General features: G+C 45.6%; 1 protein-coding gene across 8 annotated transcripts in view; it reads right to left on the reverse strand.

The window, feature by feature from the left end:
* Positions 1 to 16493, reverse strand: part of TMC8 (transmembrane channel like 8) — a 119687-nt gene that overhangs the window by 37935 nt on the left and 65259 nt on the right. For all 8 annotated transcript variants that reach the window (XM_086931102.1, XM_086931098.1, XM_086931101.1 and 5 more), the window contains 4 exons: positions 13384 to 13481; positions 10696 to 10879; positions 9579 to 9709; positions 8741 to 8899 (listed from right to left, as the gene is read on the reverse strand). In XM_086931102.1, coding sequence (XP_086787228.1) covers positions 8741 to 8899; positions 9579 to 9709; positions 10696 to 10879; positions 13384 to 13481 — 572 coding nt within the window. The remainder of the gene's footprint in view (positions 1 to 8740; positions 8900 to 9578; positions 9710 to 10695; positions 10880 to 13383; positions 13482 to 16493) is intronic.

Below are 16493 nucleotides of genomic sequence, written 5' to 3' on the forward strand. Positions count from 1 at the left end.
TACTGCACCCTCACTGTATTTCTTCTCCTGAACTTCCTATGCTTGCTTGGTCTTGGTAGGGCCTCACTTTGACGGTGGAAGTACAGTACTGATCACTGTCCATCAGCGAGGCCATTCACTTGACCAGACTGTAGGCATGGCCGGACTGGTCACTAGGGATATCGGAAATCACCACAGGGGCGTCCACAATTGAGGACTAATGAGTAGACTGCTCCTTGCAATGACAGCAGCCAGCAAATACGCTCTCAACTACACTTGCATCATCTACCCGTCCGATGCAGTGAAGTGGTGCTGCAGTACCAGACGCACTGCAGCAGGGCCAGTGCGGAGTCTCTGCCCTGCAGGAGACCCAGCCCACAACAGCCTAGTGGAGGAAGGGACAGAGATTTGAGGTTGAGTAGAAGTGGTGGGTGCACCTCCAAATTTCCCTTCTGGTAAGGGGGCTTGGTAGCCGTGCTTGATCGCTCTAAATCATATGGGGCAGATATAGGTACATTTGCTAGGGCTACTTTGGTTCCCAGTCCTGTCCAGATTGTAGTTGCTCAGAAATTCGACTGCTTTCTCACTCTTGAATAAACTCTACCAGAGCCTTCTTCCGGCTCTTATCATATGCAAGACCTACGGGCTGGTCTTTAGAGTGGATAAAGAAAAGTATCCTGTACAGTGCCAGTGCCATGCATCTGTACTCCACCCAGAGGAAATTCTCCTGCCTAGGAATTCCACAGTGGTCTTCTTCCAAGTTTGGGTACCAGTTATGAATTGGCCTACTACAGAGCTCACAGCAAGTCTCATAGAGAACCTACTGACATTTTTTTTAATATAACATCCGCCCCTTTGAGCTTATGTTCCCTAGCAACTAGACTTCATCAATATTTTTACGGTATATGTCCTTGGTTTCTTATTTTCATAGTTATTTCATGATGTCTTTCCTTCGCTGCCTCTGCGTACTGGCACACTATGTCAATACACAAACAAACAAAAGGGCCCTTCCGCAACAGGGTTTTACAAAGTGCATAGTTCCTGCTGTAGAGAATAGCGAGGGATGAATCCCACAAATTGGGAGATGTTGATGTATCTGCACACATATCTGTGAGCAGCACCGGTACCTTCTGGTCCACCCCGCATTGAAGCAGTTGAAAGGGTTTTCTCCATATTTTTTAACATGTAAATATGCAAATACTATTAACTGTGTATTATTCATGTTTAGATTGACCGAAGCTAATGTAAACCTGCATTTTAAAATGGCTACCATTTAGTTGCTAACTTGTTTTATGACACAAGTATTTTATTTCTAAGAAAAACTCAAGTACAAATTAACAAACATGATGTGCCTTTGCTCGCTTTCTCATGTGAAATGTTTTCCTTTACATGATCAATGTAGAATGTCCTAAATAGTTACAACAGTATACCTGCAGAGTAAATGCTGCTCCAATGTATCTTGCTTGTTGCAAAAAACTGTAAACATTTTTTTTTAATGTTTTTATTATCATTTGCGCTAAATCACAACCGATTACAATCATGTGTATCTTGTGTCTCATCAGATCTAATGTTATCCATACCAGTGCCACAATGAACATTACATACTTGCACATTAGTCCTCTATATTACCCCGGACCATTGACTTTACAATACATAAAATCGTCCCCAGTAGAGCATCTTCTGTGTTTGTCATTCGCTTAGTTCCGTATCTCATTCCTCTCGAGGTGGGACGCATAAGTTCCTTCGCTATGTGTTCCATTTCCCCCACACTCTCATCCATTTTCGTGGACACCCTCTATGAATGAATACTGCTTTCTCCGCTATTATTGCACTGTCTAAGTCACGACACCACTGTTGGTGAGAAGGGACTGCCTGTGCCCCCCAGTGTTGAGCAATATTCCGTTTAGCTAGTGTAATACCCAGGGTCACCCAGTTCTGCTCCGCATGGTTGAGGTCTGTTGGCTCCCACACATTGAGTAGGCATCTCCTCGGTTCCGGGGATAGATTGAAGCCACTTACTCGAGTGATCGTAGCCATGATTACCCTCCAGTATGATGTGATGTGGGGACAAGCCCATAGTGTATGATAAAAGCAGCTCATTAACCCGCACCCCCGAAGACAAAGCTGTGAAACAGCCCTCCCTATTTTGTAAAGTGTAGTCCTGGTGTAGAACATTCTGTGAAATATTTTAAGTTGCACAAGCTTTAGTCTGGATGGGAAAGCCACCACCCGAGGGGACGCCAGTGCCTCCTGCCAGTCCTGCTCATCCATCTCGCCCACCTCGGCTTGCCATTTCTCTCTGAGATTGAGAGTGGGATCTTTTTGGTTATTGACCAATTTGCGATATGTTAAAGAAATTGCCTTTTTGGCGAGATAGTACGTTAATAATAGATCCTCGAGTGGCGAGGACTCAGGGAGGTCAGTTTTGGGAGGTATGGCCTTTGTTAGTGCGTGTTTTATTTGAATGTATCTGTAGAGCTCTGTCCCTACCATCTTGTATGTTGCTTGCAGCTGTGCAAAAGTGACTACTCGCCCCTTTTTCCACAGGGCCACAACCATGGATATGCCTATTTGATCGCAACGGGAGAAACCTTTAATAGAGGGCAACTTGCCCAACCTAGGGGTGTCCCAGAGTGGCGTTTGTTGTGTTATCCCTCCCTCCCAACCAAGCGCACATTGTTCTACAAACCAGACATGCACGGTGTGTGCCGTGGGGCCGATCAGTGCATGTTTCTGTAATCTATCATACAGGGCACCCATGATTCCATCTGTGCCTTGAGTGTGCCTGTCCATACGAAATGCTGGTTCCTCTTGCGGAGCGTGGAGCTACTAATTGATCACTATAAGCTACGAGACCCAATAGTATAATTGAATGTTGGGCAGGGCAATTCCAAATGGAGAACTGATTTTTACTGTTCCTTTCGATGCATCTTGATTATAATTTGTCCTCTTGCTTATGTAACTTTGATTTGTTTGTACTTCGGACTTAATAATGCATTCATGTATGGATTATTATATATTGACACTAATTTGATGATTTCTAATCTGAAACCTAATGTAACCACTCTCTATTTTCCTAGTGGAGCCTAATGTGCTTCATGGTATTTAAATGTATTGATTTGTTGATTAGTATCAGTTATGGACTTCGAACCATCAGATAATGCTTTAATGGCCCACATTTGCACGAAGAAAAGCACTAACACAGAGCTACAGGTCCTATTTCCACACAGCTAGTTTCACTTACAGTTCCATGTCCTTGGATAGGACCCAGAGTGGTGCAACCTTTGGTGGTGAATAAAAGTGGACTGTCGATCCCAAGTATGGGTTAGTGTTGTGTAAGATACTTTATGTGCATTACTTTTCCACATACCCAAACAAAGAGTCTTAAACTGGCAGCCTGACAGACCAAAAACTATAAAGAATGATATCACTATACCTCCCCACCACCAAAGAAACAGCCAATCACATATCATTAATTTGTTTAGGATCTACACCACTGGGCATTCCGACAGGCTCCACACAGTGTTCCCTTCTTTGTGTATATTCGGCCTACCCATATCATTCAGATAAGGTCAGATAATTGAGTGGAGAAGTGTGGCTCACTGGTTAGAGCAGGCAGACTCTGAAGCAGAGGTCAGACCCGGGACCAGGGTTCAATTCCCGACGCGGCAGGGTCTTGAGCTCAAATGTCCACGGACTCGAGAATTCTCGCTTTGGTGCCTGACCTAAGCAGGGGTTCAAACTCTGCAACTCTGGGCATTAAGCTTGCTTAATCTCCACAACGGCCCCCCGCGGCGGGATGCCTGGCTTTCACCTTGGGGATGCCCTGTAGGGGCTATCTCACAGGGAAAAGCCAGGACGGGTTCCCAAGGCAAGCGCTTAGAGACCCCTGGGTGATAAGCGCTATATAAATCCAACATACAATACAATACAATGTACTTAAGTACATACAACACACACACAACACACTCATTTAGCCCCTATGTCAACATTGGTGGCTACACCACATATGGGGTGATGGACAGTTGGAGTTAGTATGCAATCTAAACTCCTTAAGTTGTTTGTTTCTTTGGTTCTTTTTCACACCACTATTTCTAGATTACCCTGCCACCCAACCCCAGCAGCATCCCTGAACTAGGACACTGCTGATGCAATGGGAAATCTGTGTCAAAGACAAGCCAGTGCACTTTAGATGAGGAAATCACTCATTTCTGTCCCTTCTCCAAGGGAATGGCCTGGGTAACAGGCTATTATGCCGGTTTCTATGACATCTCAGCTAATTTCTGCTGCTACAATGAGGAAAAGTAGACCGCTCAGACATAAGGTTTGGAACTTACAGAGGCCCGCATTATGAGTAGCCCAGTAATTAGGTTGCATTTCCACCACCCCCAGGATAACGGTAATTTGAGGGGTGAAGAAAATACAGTGCATTATAAGTTGGACCTTTAGGTTCCACTAAGAAATGAGGAATTACCATGAAATATGTGAGTCTAATTGCCACTGTAATTCTGATCTTGGCCTTTTTCAACAGCTGAAATCTCCAGAAAAAAAGTAAAGAGATTATTTGTGTTTCTGTGGATATCATATCCTGATGGAGACGATAACTGCTGCTACGAAAAATAAGATGCCACCACTCTCAATGAGGGCCACAGTGTCTAACCCGCTGCAAGACTGATGCCTGTGAGGAGGAGCCAAGATGGCCGACAGGACGGACGTGTAGGCTCCCAGCTCCGCGAACTTTTACTCCCGCACCGGCATCCTGTGCTTAATCCTGCCTAACTCTTGCGGTGACACGACGTATTGAATGCGCTGCTTGTAACCGCGCTTTCCGAGGTCTCTGCTGGCTGGATTGAAGGTGAACTCGCCGTGCGAGCCGTCTGCCGTTCTCATCCCTGGAACCTGCCCCGATCTCCGCTGCTGACCGTACTACACCGGGGTCCGGGGGACGGACCGTGGAGGTGCCGGTGCTCGAAGTGCGCTTCCGCCTGTGGAGGGAGACGGTGTGGTCTCCTCCCGACCTGGCGAAACTCCTACCCTGATGGCGATACGTGCTGGCGAGACAGGATCCCTTGCCCTGCCGCCTCCTTTGTTGTGCTGCGGGCGGGCTGAATCGACGCCATCTTGCGGTGCCTTCTCTGCCGTGGATCGGCCTGAGGGTCCGGCGGTAGAGGGACAATCACGGAGAGCCTGCTTTGTACACTAAGCCGTACTTACACCGAAGCCCCTGCCTGATGCTGTGTGTCACGGACGTTACCGCTCTCTCTCCTGTGGGGTCCTCTTGAGGAGATGAAGATGGCGCCGGACCCTGAGGACGGGGACGGGAGTGCTTCCCTGTCCCATGTCTGCCCTGTCCTGCCTGCCCCTACCCGTTCGTTAACATCGACCCGAGGCTGGCATTGTGCGGAACCGCGGCGGACCCTGGACTACAGTGATATCCTGGGAGCCATTGTGGACTTACAGACTGCATGGCAACGGAATACTCGCCAGCTGGGTCGCAAGATTGACGAGGTGGCACTCGCACTGGGGCGCCTGAGACGGCCGGACCCTCTGCTGCCCACAAATGCTCCCCAAGTGGATACTGTGTCTCGGCAGGCTTATCCAGTACAGCGGGCGCTCCCTGGATACAATGAATCGGCTCTGCCCGTCACTGGAGACTCGGATACATTGTCTCCCCTTCTTCCGAAGCCTGAGACTCTGCCTCTGCAATTGCTGCCTCAACATCGCTCGGAGACTCCTCGGTTGCTGGTCCTCCCTGCTACATCTGCCCCCGGAGCCTCCTATCTTCCTAGACGCGATGTGCCTTCTCCTGTATGCGTCGATGAACTGATCCTTTTTGGCATTGGAACCACTGATGATTGGGGGCATCCATCTCGTTCTCCTATATTTCTTCTATATCGAGGACGGCCATCTTGGTCCTTTGTTCTTCTCTCGGCTTGTTTTCAGCGGTGGCCATTTCTGGAAGACTTTCGACGCTCGGGCCAGGGTTGACGGCATTCCTGGCGCTGACTCTGTCTGATTGGCTAGCGGAGACCCGGACTGAACTGATGCCTTGGTATTGTTAATATGCTCTGTGTAATGTTTTCCCACATGAGGTTGTGCTTGCTGGGCACATTTGCTGGTTTATATCTATGGGGTGGGAATTCTGTGGTCAGGTAGCCCGATGATAAGTGCTGATGGCGACGTCTTCCCTGGATTTTTAAATGTTCTGCTGACTCGTACCTGAACTGTCTTACCCCTTAGATGCATTGTGCGACTATACTGTTGCTATTAGTCTTCTTTAATGGATGCAAATGCTTTGTACTTCTTCATGCGCTTCTTTTTTGGGTCTGTCCTAGGTCGGGTCAGGGCTAGGTTCTCCTTGCACTGTCGGTTGCTGGGTGGGTGGGACCGGGATTGGAAGTTGTACATTCTTGCTTAAGTCGCACAAGTGCTTTTGTACTAATATCTGGCTTTCAATGACTGCAAATTGTGTGGGGACTGGGTTTCTGACTGGGGTACTGGGAATGGCTTGATTGGCTCCTCCTCCCGCTTCACTTGTAGGTTTTTTGAGGGTCGCAGATTAGGATGGCCTTTTCTCACTCTCTATATTTCATGGTAACATTTTCATTATTTTTCTTCCTTCTTCTTTCTTCTTCCTTTGCTTGAACTATATTTCGGGTTCTTTATGGGGCGACAGGCACATTGTCGGGGGGGGTAGGCCGTAGCCTCCGCGTTGGTGCAGGGTGGGGGGGTAGATTTTAATTTTCGTATTTAGTTTCTATGGGCCTTTTCTCTTCTTTTCCTGCGCTTTCTTATACTGTTTTCCTTTCTGGGTCTGTGATAGAGGATGGTTGGGAGTGGGTGGCACTGGGAGCGGCACGAGTTTGGCTTCTGCTGTACGCTTTGTTTTTTTATTGTTCTGCCGCTTTGGAGAAGAGCTCTACGTAATTGATGTCATTTCTACTGTTGCCTACTCATGTGGACTCAATGTACGGACTCGGATCTCCTTTATACCTATCCTTTATTGACTTTTATTTCATCAAAAACTTTAAAATTTGACCTCATTGATCCTCCTCCCTGGCGGCATGTCCTTTCCAGTGTAACTGTTATTAATAGTTGTTGTATCACTTGATACCGCCGGAAGACCGTAATGTTGACACCTGTGCTCATAAGTATTGTGGCCGGCCGGATGGTTGTAGGCCCGTATTTGTTTTTCTGCAACATGCACAATAAAGGTCTTCAAAAATTTAAAAAAAAGAAAAAAGACTGATGCCTGTCATGTCTCATCCACATACTGTTCCCCTCTCGGGGTCTTTGTTGCAAGGTCAGAAGCCAAGGCCAGAAATATTCTGAGCTTAAGAATTGTAAAGGAGACCAGGTCACCCAAATGAATCATGATCTAATTGGTGGAACCCTCGAATCTACCCCACATTGTAATTGATCAAGCAGCTAATAGTGGGACCTTGATGGATAGAATCTTCTCCACCAAGGTGTAAATTGGTACCAACTGGAGGCACAAACAATTCTAGAATGAAAGAAAGTAAGCCTACATTATATTATCTTTGAGGAACTATTGGAAAATCCAGAAGAGTAAGACCAGTTTCTGTGGTACCACTAGGAGAAACATAGCACATAATAGAAGGGTAGTGAAACAGCTTAGAGGCTGAAATGTTCACAATTTTAAGTTCTCTATTATTTTAGGAACACCTTAACTCTCCCACATCACGGTTATCTCAAGAACGTTTTTTAAAGGTAGTGACGGAGCTCCCCACTTCATTCCCTGGCATACATGACATACATTCTCTAACTCCCTCATCCTATTTGCCATGCTTTAACATTCCTGTAAACCCTGAGCCATGGTCTCATGCTCCTGCTTCCCATGTCCAACTGCCTCACAGTCTTAACAATGCCCCCATGCCAACAGTCTCAAATTATTGTGCCCTGAGGACTTTTACCATACTATACCCTTCCAAGAGTTTCACACTCTTTAGTTTGACACACTCAAACACTTTATTACATTATTCATGGTCTCAGAATCCCGCAGTCAATACCCCACAAACTTTCCTCCTTTCTTCGATGTATCACAGTTTCAGACTCCTGACGTCCAATCCACATTGTCTCTGACCGCTTTTTCTCATGCTATAGAGTCTAATACGTATACACCCCAGGTGTCTTTATAATACCTCACTCAATTATTCTACGACTCACTATTTCACAAGTCTTATCCCATCCCCACATGGATGCAGCCCTTTATTCCCTACCCGAATGTTTAACACACACACACACCCCATGCCAAACAGCATTTACCACTTTCCTTGGAGCCTCATTTTTCTCAATGCCCACATTCACTTACTCCTTTATCCAAAGCCCTAGCCTCTCATTCCACTACCCATGCCCAGTCTCTCAGGCATTTATCCCATAACCCACAGTATGGAGCCCATTATCCTGTACAGTAGTGTACTTCCTCTTCATTCCATGCCCAAAGTCTTCCACCACTTATCCCCCAGTCTCATACCAACTTTTTTCATGTTTCAATCTCCTTTACCCATGCTCCACAGTCAGTATTCTTTACCTCACGACCAGCAGCCTCTCAGCCCTATATTCTGAAACAGTGTCTCACACGCTTCTTTGCTATGACTGATAGAATAGCACTTTTTTTTATCACATTCAGTGCAATAGCACACCCTTCGCTCTTACCAGCTCCACATCCCAACAGTCGCATGTCACACAGCCTTGGAGTATAGTTGAGAACAAAGTGAGTTTGGTGCACAGAAAGACCTACCTGAGAATGATGGTGAGAGGGAAGGCAAAGGCCTTGGATCCAGCATACTGTATTATCCTCTGTGCAGCAGGCGGCAGGTAGGTGGCCACAGCTTGTGGTACCACTTGCCAGACAGTTGGGTAATTCGAAAACAGTCCACAAGCTTGAGATGGAGGAGCACTAAAGGAAAAGAAGAATTAAGAGGGTGAGGGTAGGTGCTGCCTGACTGGGCAGGTGAGAAGCATAAGTGAGGTCCATAAACCACCTCTGTACAACTGAGATGACATACACAGATCAAGGAGGCAACATCATTGCTCAGTTCATTACACCTAACAAGGTAAAGCACAAACCAAAAGTGTATTTCCCGACACACCTCTGTGCACCTGAGAGACATAGAGCAAGAAGGAGATTCCTTAAAAGGCTCACTACACCTGAAAACACACAGCAAACCTGAGGAGGGAATGCTTCACCCTGTTGTTGAATGTTCTTGAAAGCTTGAGGTGCATAGAGAGAGGTGGCCTCTTACCTACCTGAGTGTGTCTCAGAGGACAAGGATCAGGCTTAGATGTTAGGTAGTTTAATCATTGATGTTCCTCAGACCACAAAGCATACACAAAGGAGAGGCCCTCCCCACTCCTGTCAGTTCGAGAAGAAAAGGAACAGACCATGAGGAAGACTCATCACACCTTTTTTCACTTGAGAGGGCAAGGTGCAGACTAAGCGGGAGACCCCTCACACACATCTCAATGTGATGTAAAGATTGCAGGCTCCAGAGCTTGGGTGTAAAATGTCATTGACTGATGGAAGAAGAGGTCAAGTGTGGGATATCACTCTGTCACAACAAAATGTTACAACTCACTTGAAGATGTGGAGCAGGAGTGGTACAGACGCCAAACTGAGGCCCAACAGCAAGACAAACTGGAAGAAGAACTTTGAACTGGATGCTCGGAACAGTGTCTTCGACGGCTTGCAGAGACTGAACAGCATATACTGAAAGAAGGGATATTTGACAAGAAGTGTGACAGACACATGAACAGATTATTACAGATGCACACAGATGATATAACAGGAACAGAGTGAATAAGAATCCCTATATGTGTGAGTGATGTGATTGAGGAAGAATCAGTAATCTAAAGGTACATCCACAATACAATGTGACCCAAGAACCAACTACTCAACTTCTGTGTTTTTTAGCAATCCATTACTAATCCCAGAAATTGATCTCTTGCACCTCGCACTCGCCCAGAGGTGTTTTGAGTCAGAAACTATACTTCCATGATTCGTGCACCCTGAAAACCATTCATAAAGGATCACCTTGTTACAGTTCTCAGTAGTCTCTATCCATCAGTTGGTTCAAAAACTATGCCTCTCGCTTCAACCATCACCACACCAACTCCTATCTGCAAATTGCAAGGATTGCACCCAACTACTATCATAAGCGTTCCCTTCACTTTCATTCACGTTTTAAAGCCCTCATCACCAGTCACACCACATCCATCCATCCTTTCATTAAAAATCCTCTACATGGCCACCCCTTTTTTTGTTCTATCTTGTTCTCCATCTAATCCGGTCCTTCATTATAGGACTGGTTTTCAGAGAGCATCTTGTGACAAACATACAGTCACTGATTCAGCAGACTGCAACTGTGCAGTGTCACTTAGGACCTGATTTAAATTTTGGCGGACGGGGTGCTCCATCACAATGGTGACGGATATCCCGCTCGCCAAAATAGAAATCCCAATATATCCTATGGGATTTATATTTCGGCGGAGGGGATATCCGTCACCATTGTGACAGAGCAACACGTTCACCAAGATCTAAATCAGGCCCTTAGTCTCTCTCTTCCCAATTCGTTCAAGCAGGCCCCCCATAACATAGGCATGTTTTTTCACAGCATCAACTGAGTAGCTCACACATACTTTTTCTGCTTTCGTACTCAGAGAGACAATGAGGTGCTTTGTTCATTAGAGGATTACCTTTTTTATGTAGAAGGTGATGAACAGGAAGATGCTGTTAATCAGAGGAAGTAGAGGGGCGTAGAACAATCCAATCCAGACAACTGTCTGTTCATCCACGATGTCCAGGATGTTGACTGAGACATCAAACTCCCCCTTCCCGTACCACTGTGCCAGTCGCCAGGATGTCTTATCTACAATTAACCTATACATGTAGAGAAGATTTTACCACAAATAAGAGCTGGCCGGCTGCCAGTGTGGGGCAAAGAAATTAGACATTAGTTAGCAGTCGGCAGGCACGGTACTCCGCCAGCACCTTAAGGATATCAGCCAAACATATTAGAAGTGCCATATGATATAATGCACTTGTGATACAGCAGATGGGACATCCGGAACATATGTAACAGAATATCCCATCTGACAAACTCTAAATATGGCCCTTATTCTTGAAGGAGTGAGCTACCAATAGTGAGACTATGGATTCAGTTTTAGGGAATCATTCTGAGTACCCTGCTAAACTGCCACACTAATGTCAACCACATCACTCATTAGCGATACCTGTTTTTTTTTCTGGGTGCAGTATTACTACATAATTACGCAGGTAAGAATGGGGAGAACATGGCAAAATACAATAAGGTTTCTCTTGTTCCGGGCTGCAAAGTTCTGAATATTACAATTTTTCCCATCACTGCTGGGTCTATACATGGTATTATAAAAAACAACAAGGGCACCCAATCAAGTCAGCACCGGACCTCGGGGAACATATGAGTAAAGACAACAGCGGTCCTATGCAAGGAGGGATATAGTCAATAGGTAAATATAGACACAATGGAAACAATATTGTAAATTGACTTGCCCAGCCGGGCAGAGGTCTAATATTTAATTTAGAACCACAATATTAGGAGATACCTTCAACAATTTTTGGAGATGGGCACAAGCCTGTGCCCAGACGTTTACAAATTGTCATGGTTAGCGGAGTGGATAGAAGGTAGAGAAAGGTTTTTAGGCAAAAGCTATTGTTTTCTGTGCATATAGCAATAACAGAATTCACATTTACACCATTACTTGAAATATAGTAACAGATACACAACAGAGTATATGGTGTAGAAGTTGTCGACGGCGTTTCGATCCCATTACATAGTTACAGGGATCATCATCAGGACTGAGTAAAGCCTAATCATTCCTAGCCATGATAGCCTAAAGGAAAGGGGGTAGAAAAATAAGGAAGTTTGTCCAAGAGAGGACACATTTTAGTTATCGCTACACACTTACATTTGTAATTTAAACATAAGTGACATTCAGTGTTGCCTTAAGGGCCTATAACAAGGCTTTGTGCACGAGAAGTGAAGTAAAGAATTTAAAAACTTTGCTTTACAGCTAATGCATTCATTCAACGTCCGTGCCAGAAACGTAATCACCGTTTAAGCTGCCCGTTTAAATTGGGACTATCCGGTTCCTCCGCGGGTGAGTTATTTAGCCAGCGCCCAATTTTTGATTCCTGTTTTCAGAACTAATTGATTACTTATAGACCCTCCGGTCCCTTTGCAGATAACGACTGCCCCCTACTCCCTGCCGCCGGCCGGCACCCACTGTGTGCGCCTCGCCCAATGCGGTAAGCTTGTAGAGTGCTTGGTAGGCGATCGCGACCCCTCACTTCTCACCGATAACTTAGTTACTTCTTTAGTACCGAGTACGTGCCGCTCTTTCTTCGCCGAAGTAGAAGTCCCTGTGCGTTACATGCATGTTATGCACGCCTTAGGACACGCACCCATCACTACTGCAGGATCTCGCCAAAACTCTGGTGTTTAGCACATGGCCTGGGCACCAACTAGGCACACGGCAGTATAAAGGTCATTATTCTCTGTCAGGCACAATAAGAAAAAAAACACGGCAAGCACAGAACATGGAGAAAAATATCAAACAAGTTAGATGAATTACAGGGATAGCCATATAGAGTTAGAGACCAGCCTGATACCTGGTTTCCTGAAGCTAAGTACTTATGGCAGAAGACCATTATGCAAGTGAACCCAGTAAAGCAGCTCATCTAATTCATTAAAAATTGTGCATGTATTGCAAGATCGTTTTTCTAGACAAACAGTAAGCTCGTCATCAAACTAGATTTACAGAAAACAAAAAAGTTATAATAACTTGTGCCAATCAATAAAACAGTGTTATCAGAAAACCAGATGTAATCGTGAAGGTGAAATTCACAAATAGATCATGATTATAGAGATGGCATTTCCCAGTAATAATTCTGTCCTATGCACAGAAAGCCACAACGTAAGGAAATGCCTCTACACCACACGGAATCTGAGATGAGTACAATGTTGAACAAAGCAACAGAAACACAGTGGGAGCAGTACAGCAGGGATAATGAAGACAATCTTGCAGACCAAATTAGACACATTGTCCATGGAGATGACAATATCAAAATCCAGAAGGAGAATTTAAAGGAAACAATGCAAGTATTACAGGAAAACATTTTGCAAATTTAAGAGCTTTGGTTGAACATTTTCCATAAAATACCATGACATAGTAATCAGGTTCATGCATGCTAACCAAAACCTAACTTGGAGATATAACCCTTAATCTCCAAGAGATTTAGAAGCCAAATTTAGGACTAAATGCACTGCATAGTTACAGACCCTTCCCCGGCCCCTTCCTGAACTCCATCTCATAGACCCGATAAGGAAGCCATTTGTCTCTTACCTCCAAGGAAGCCGCACCAGCAGGGTGATGAGGAGGGTGCTGAGGAAGTTGAAGCCAGTCATCTTGTACATCTCCTGTCCAATGGTGGTCTCCCAGCACTGATAGAACCAGAGAATTTGAGAATGAATCCCATGTATATGGAAAACACAGCCATCTGAGCACTGAATGAGTGTAACTACAGGCAAGTACAGAGTGACCACTGTACAAACATGAAGGGATTCTTTAACACAGTGCGCATCCGTGAGGGGCTAGGTGCTATTCTGTACCAGGCAATACCTTCCCCAGACCCAACTGGAACGTAGACCCATGCAATAAAACTGGTAATTTCCACTGGGTTATTGAGGGACGAACAATAATTTGAATCGAATTTTTTGTTTTATTCTGTCTGTGCTACAGAGAGTGAAGAAAAGCGGGAAGGGGCAGAAAGAATGCATATGTTGACAAGCAAACACTTAGCTTTTTATGGGGTAGGAAATTAATTAGGAGTGGATAGTCCAGTAAAAACAGTGATGTTTTTACAGCAGTCTGATACTAGTGTTGTAAAAAGGATGTAATCAGACACACATTCTCCCCATGTGGTGAATTTCACATGTGTGCAACTCTACCCTTAAGAGCGGCTGTGTCAGTGGCAGTTGCTTTGGGACAGACTCGCTTATCCAATCACAACGCTGCTGTCACCAGCATGACAGCAGCGTTGTGATTGGTCTGAGTGCTGTGGTTTTACATTCAGACAAGGAGTGGGAGGCTGTGCATGTTCTCCACCCCGCCTTGCAATACAGCCGGGTAGACAAAATGCTACGAGTGCATGACTGTTTGGCCGGCACAAGACACCGGCCAAACTGTCATGCGCACCGAGAAAGTTAGATAGTGCCCGCCACTATTCCCCATGCCGATGACAGCCCTGCCCTACCCCTCACCTAATACAGAACAGGGTAAGTACAGGAAAAATAAAAAGATAATAACATTGTGTTATTATCATTTTCTTTTTCCTCTGGGGCGATGCTCCTCTGCCTTAGCAGAGGAGCTGCCGCTGGGCTTGGTGGGCATTTTAGGGTGTGAACCCCTACAACTGATTGCCAATGCAGGTATAGAGTTTCGAGAAAGAAATCAGACCTCCACCCCTTCCTTTGCATTCCCAGGGTGTCAACTGATCTAGGGTTGGTGGGGTCTTGATCAGTACAGCCATGCACAGGCTGGGCTCAAGCAGGAGGTAATCCGTCACACACGCCTCACTAGCTGGATGGGGGCCATTGCTCAGTCATGCTGACATCTTAAGTTGTGCAGCAACTCAGGTTGTGTCATAGCTTCACAATTCGGGAATAGCGGCTCAGGTCACACAGAAGATTCATGATTTGGGCATAGCAGCTCAAGTAATGCAGCAACTACATGACTGTGGCACAGCAGCTCAGGTTCACTGCAGTTTCATGATTCCTGCCAGGAACCAGGAATCACAGTGGAGAATCTGGGGACCGCCAACAAAGGGGCATGCAGCTTGCTCTCTCCAGTCTTACTCTTTTGCAGGCTCACACTTCACCTCACTCCTCCTGGCAAGCAATTTCTACTGCAGGGTTAGCAGAAGCATCCCCTGTTAGCAGAGGCTGGCTTCTGGGTGCTTTAGGACAGGAGGACAGGTCTTCAGCAAGGGATAGAATCAGGTGTTGTCACTTCACCTCTGGGAATTAGGCAGTCAGACAGGAAATAGCTCTGGTTGCAAAGGAGACCTCTCAGTACTTTGCAAAACACTTCCTTCCTTGGTCTTAGAGAACTTGGATCTGGAACAAGTGGGTCCCAATTGTTATATAGCAAAAGCAGACAGGAGCTGTATAGCCACTGTCTGCCCTTTCAGACTAGTTTGGGGTGGTCCTCCTTTTAGGTGTTCTTTCCAGGCTCCTCTCCGGACACAACCTTTATCTAGAGGGATGCTTCTCACAGAGGGTAGTCTCCAGTGCCCAAAATAGAGGCACAGGGAGGTGTGAGCTTTCTGCACCTGCTTGCGATCAGCAAACTGAAGGTGTGTTCAAAAGACTGGGCCTCAACCAGGTAATCCGCTAAACACAACCTGCAGTCCCACGTGTTATCCCCCTCTATTGACCAAATGGCAGAGCTTCAGGAAGACGAAGCAGAAGCTCCTTGTTCAGCAAAAGGCTAATCATGTTTCTAATGGAGCCTTTTCTCCTCTCCCCTCACTTCAAAGCCTGTCTCCTTCCTCCAGCTTTAGTAGTGCCAGTAATACACTTACTTTATCTGTGAAAACAACTTCCCCTCCATCTTGCGCAAAAAACCAGGTCAGGGGCATCGAAAGTGGATCCCACAGACCTCCATGACCCTGGTTCATCCACATACTATGGATGAACCACTCAAACTATTCATACATACATACATACATACACAAACTATATTTGGGATGTTAGCAGTAGGATCTGGGTAAAATCATACAAGCAGAGCTTTACACAAGTGGACTAGTAGACCTTAATTCCAGAGACAGATTAAAAGGTCTGGTTACAATTGTGTATTCACAAGACACAGTACACTGTCACCATCGCCCATGACAGGGATAGTAGTCCACTATCTGTACAGTGAAGTCATAACGGTGTGCGCCTCAGAGCACAGGACAGGTCAATTACATCATCATGCAAAGGGACAGGCTTTGTGCCTATGGCCATAGCCCCGCACACACTTAGGGTGAGCATAGGACTGAAATAAAAATTCATGATACCTGATACATGCAGCCGATACATGCAGCCGGGCACTAAGGGTGGGGGAAAACAGATGTAGAACATGCAGGGACTTTCCTGTCCAAACATCTACATTTTTTAAAGGACAAATGCTGCTTTAGAAGTTGTTGCATTCCAGGGAAGTCATATGGGGAACATATAGAGACCCCTGCACCACTGTCAGCAGTTCCCAGCAAGACCACCCCCCACAATTTGCATTGGGGAAGCTCTCTGTAAAACAATTATCACCTCAACTATGGTGTTACTAACTGATTACTAGTTTATGATTAAAATTTCGGTCAGAAACCATTGATACATTGTATCCTGAATAGCAAACAGGAAGGGAAAGTCCTTTCATACAACCTTCCGTGTTGCGATTCGGAATTGGCCACAAAA

Source organism: Lissotriton vulgaris, chromosome 7 (assembly GCF_964263255.1).
Source record: "Lissotriton vulgaris chromosome 7, aLisVul1.2, whole genome shotgun sequence".
In the NCBI taxonomy this organism is placed as follows: domain Eukaryota; kingdom Metazoa; phylum Chordata; class Amphibia; order Caudata; family Salamandridae; genus Lissotriton; species Lissotriton vulgaris.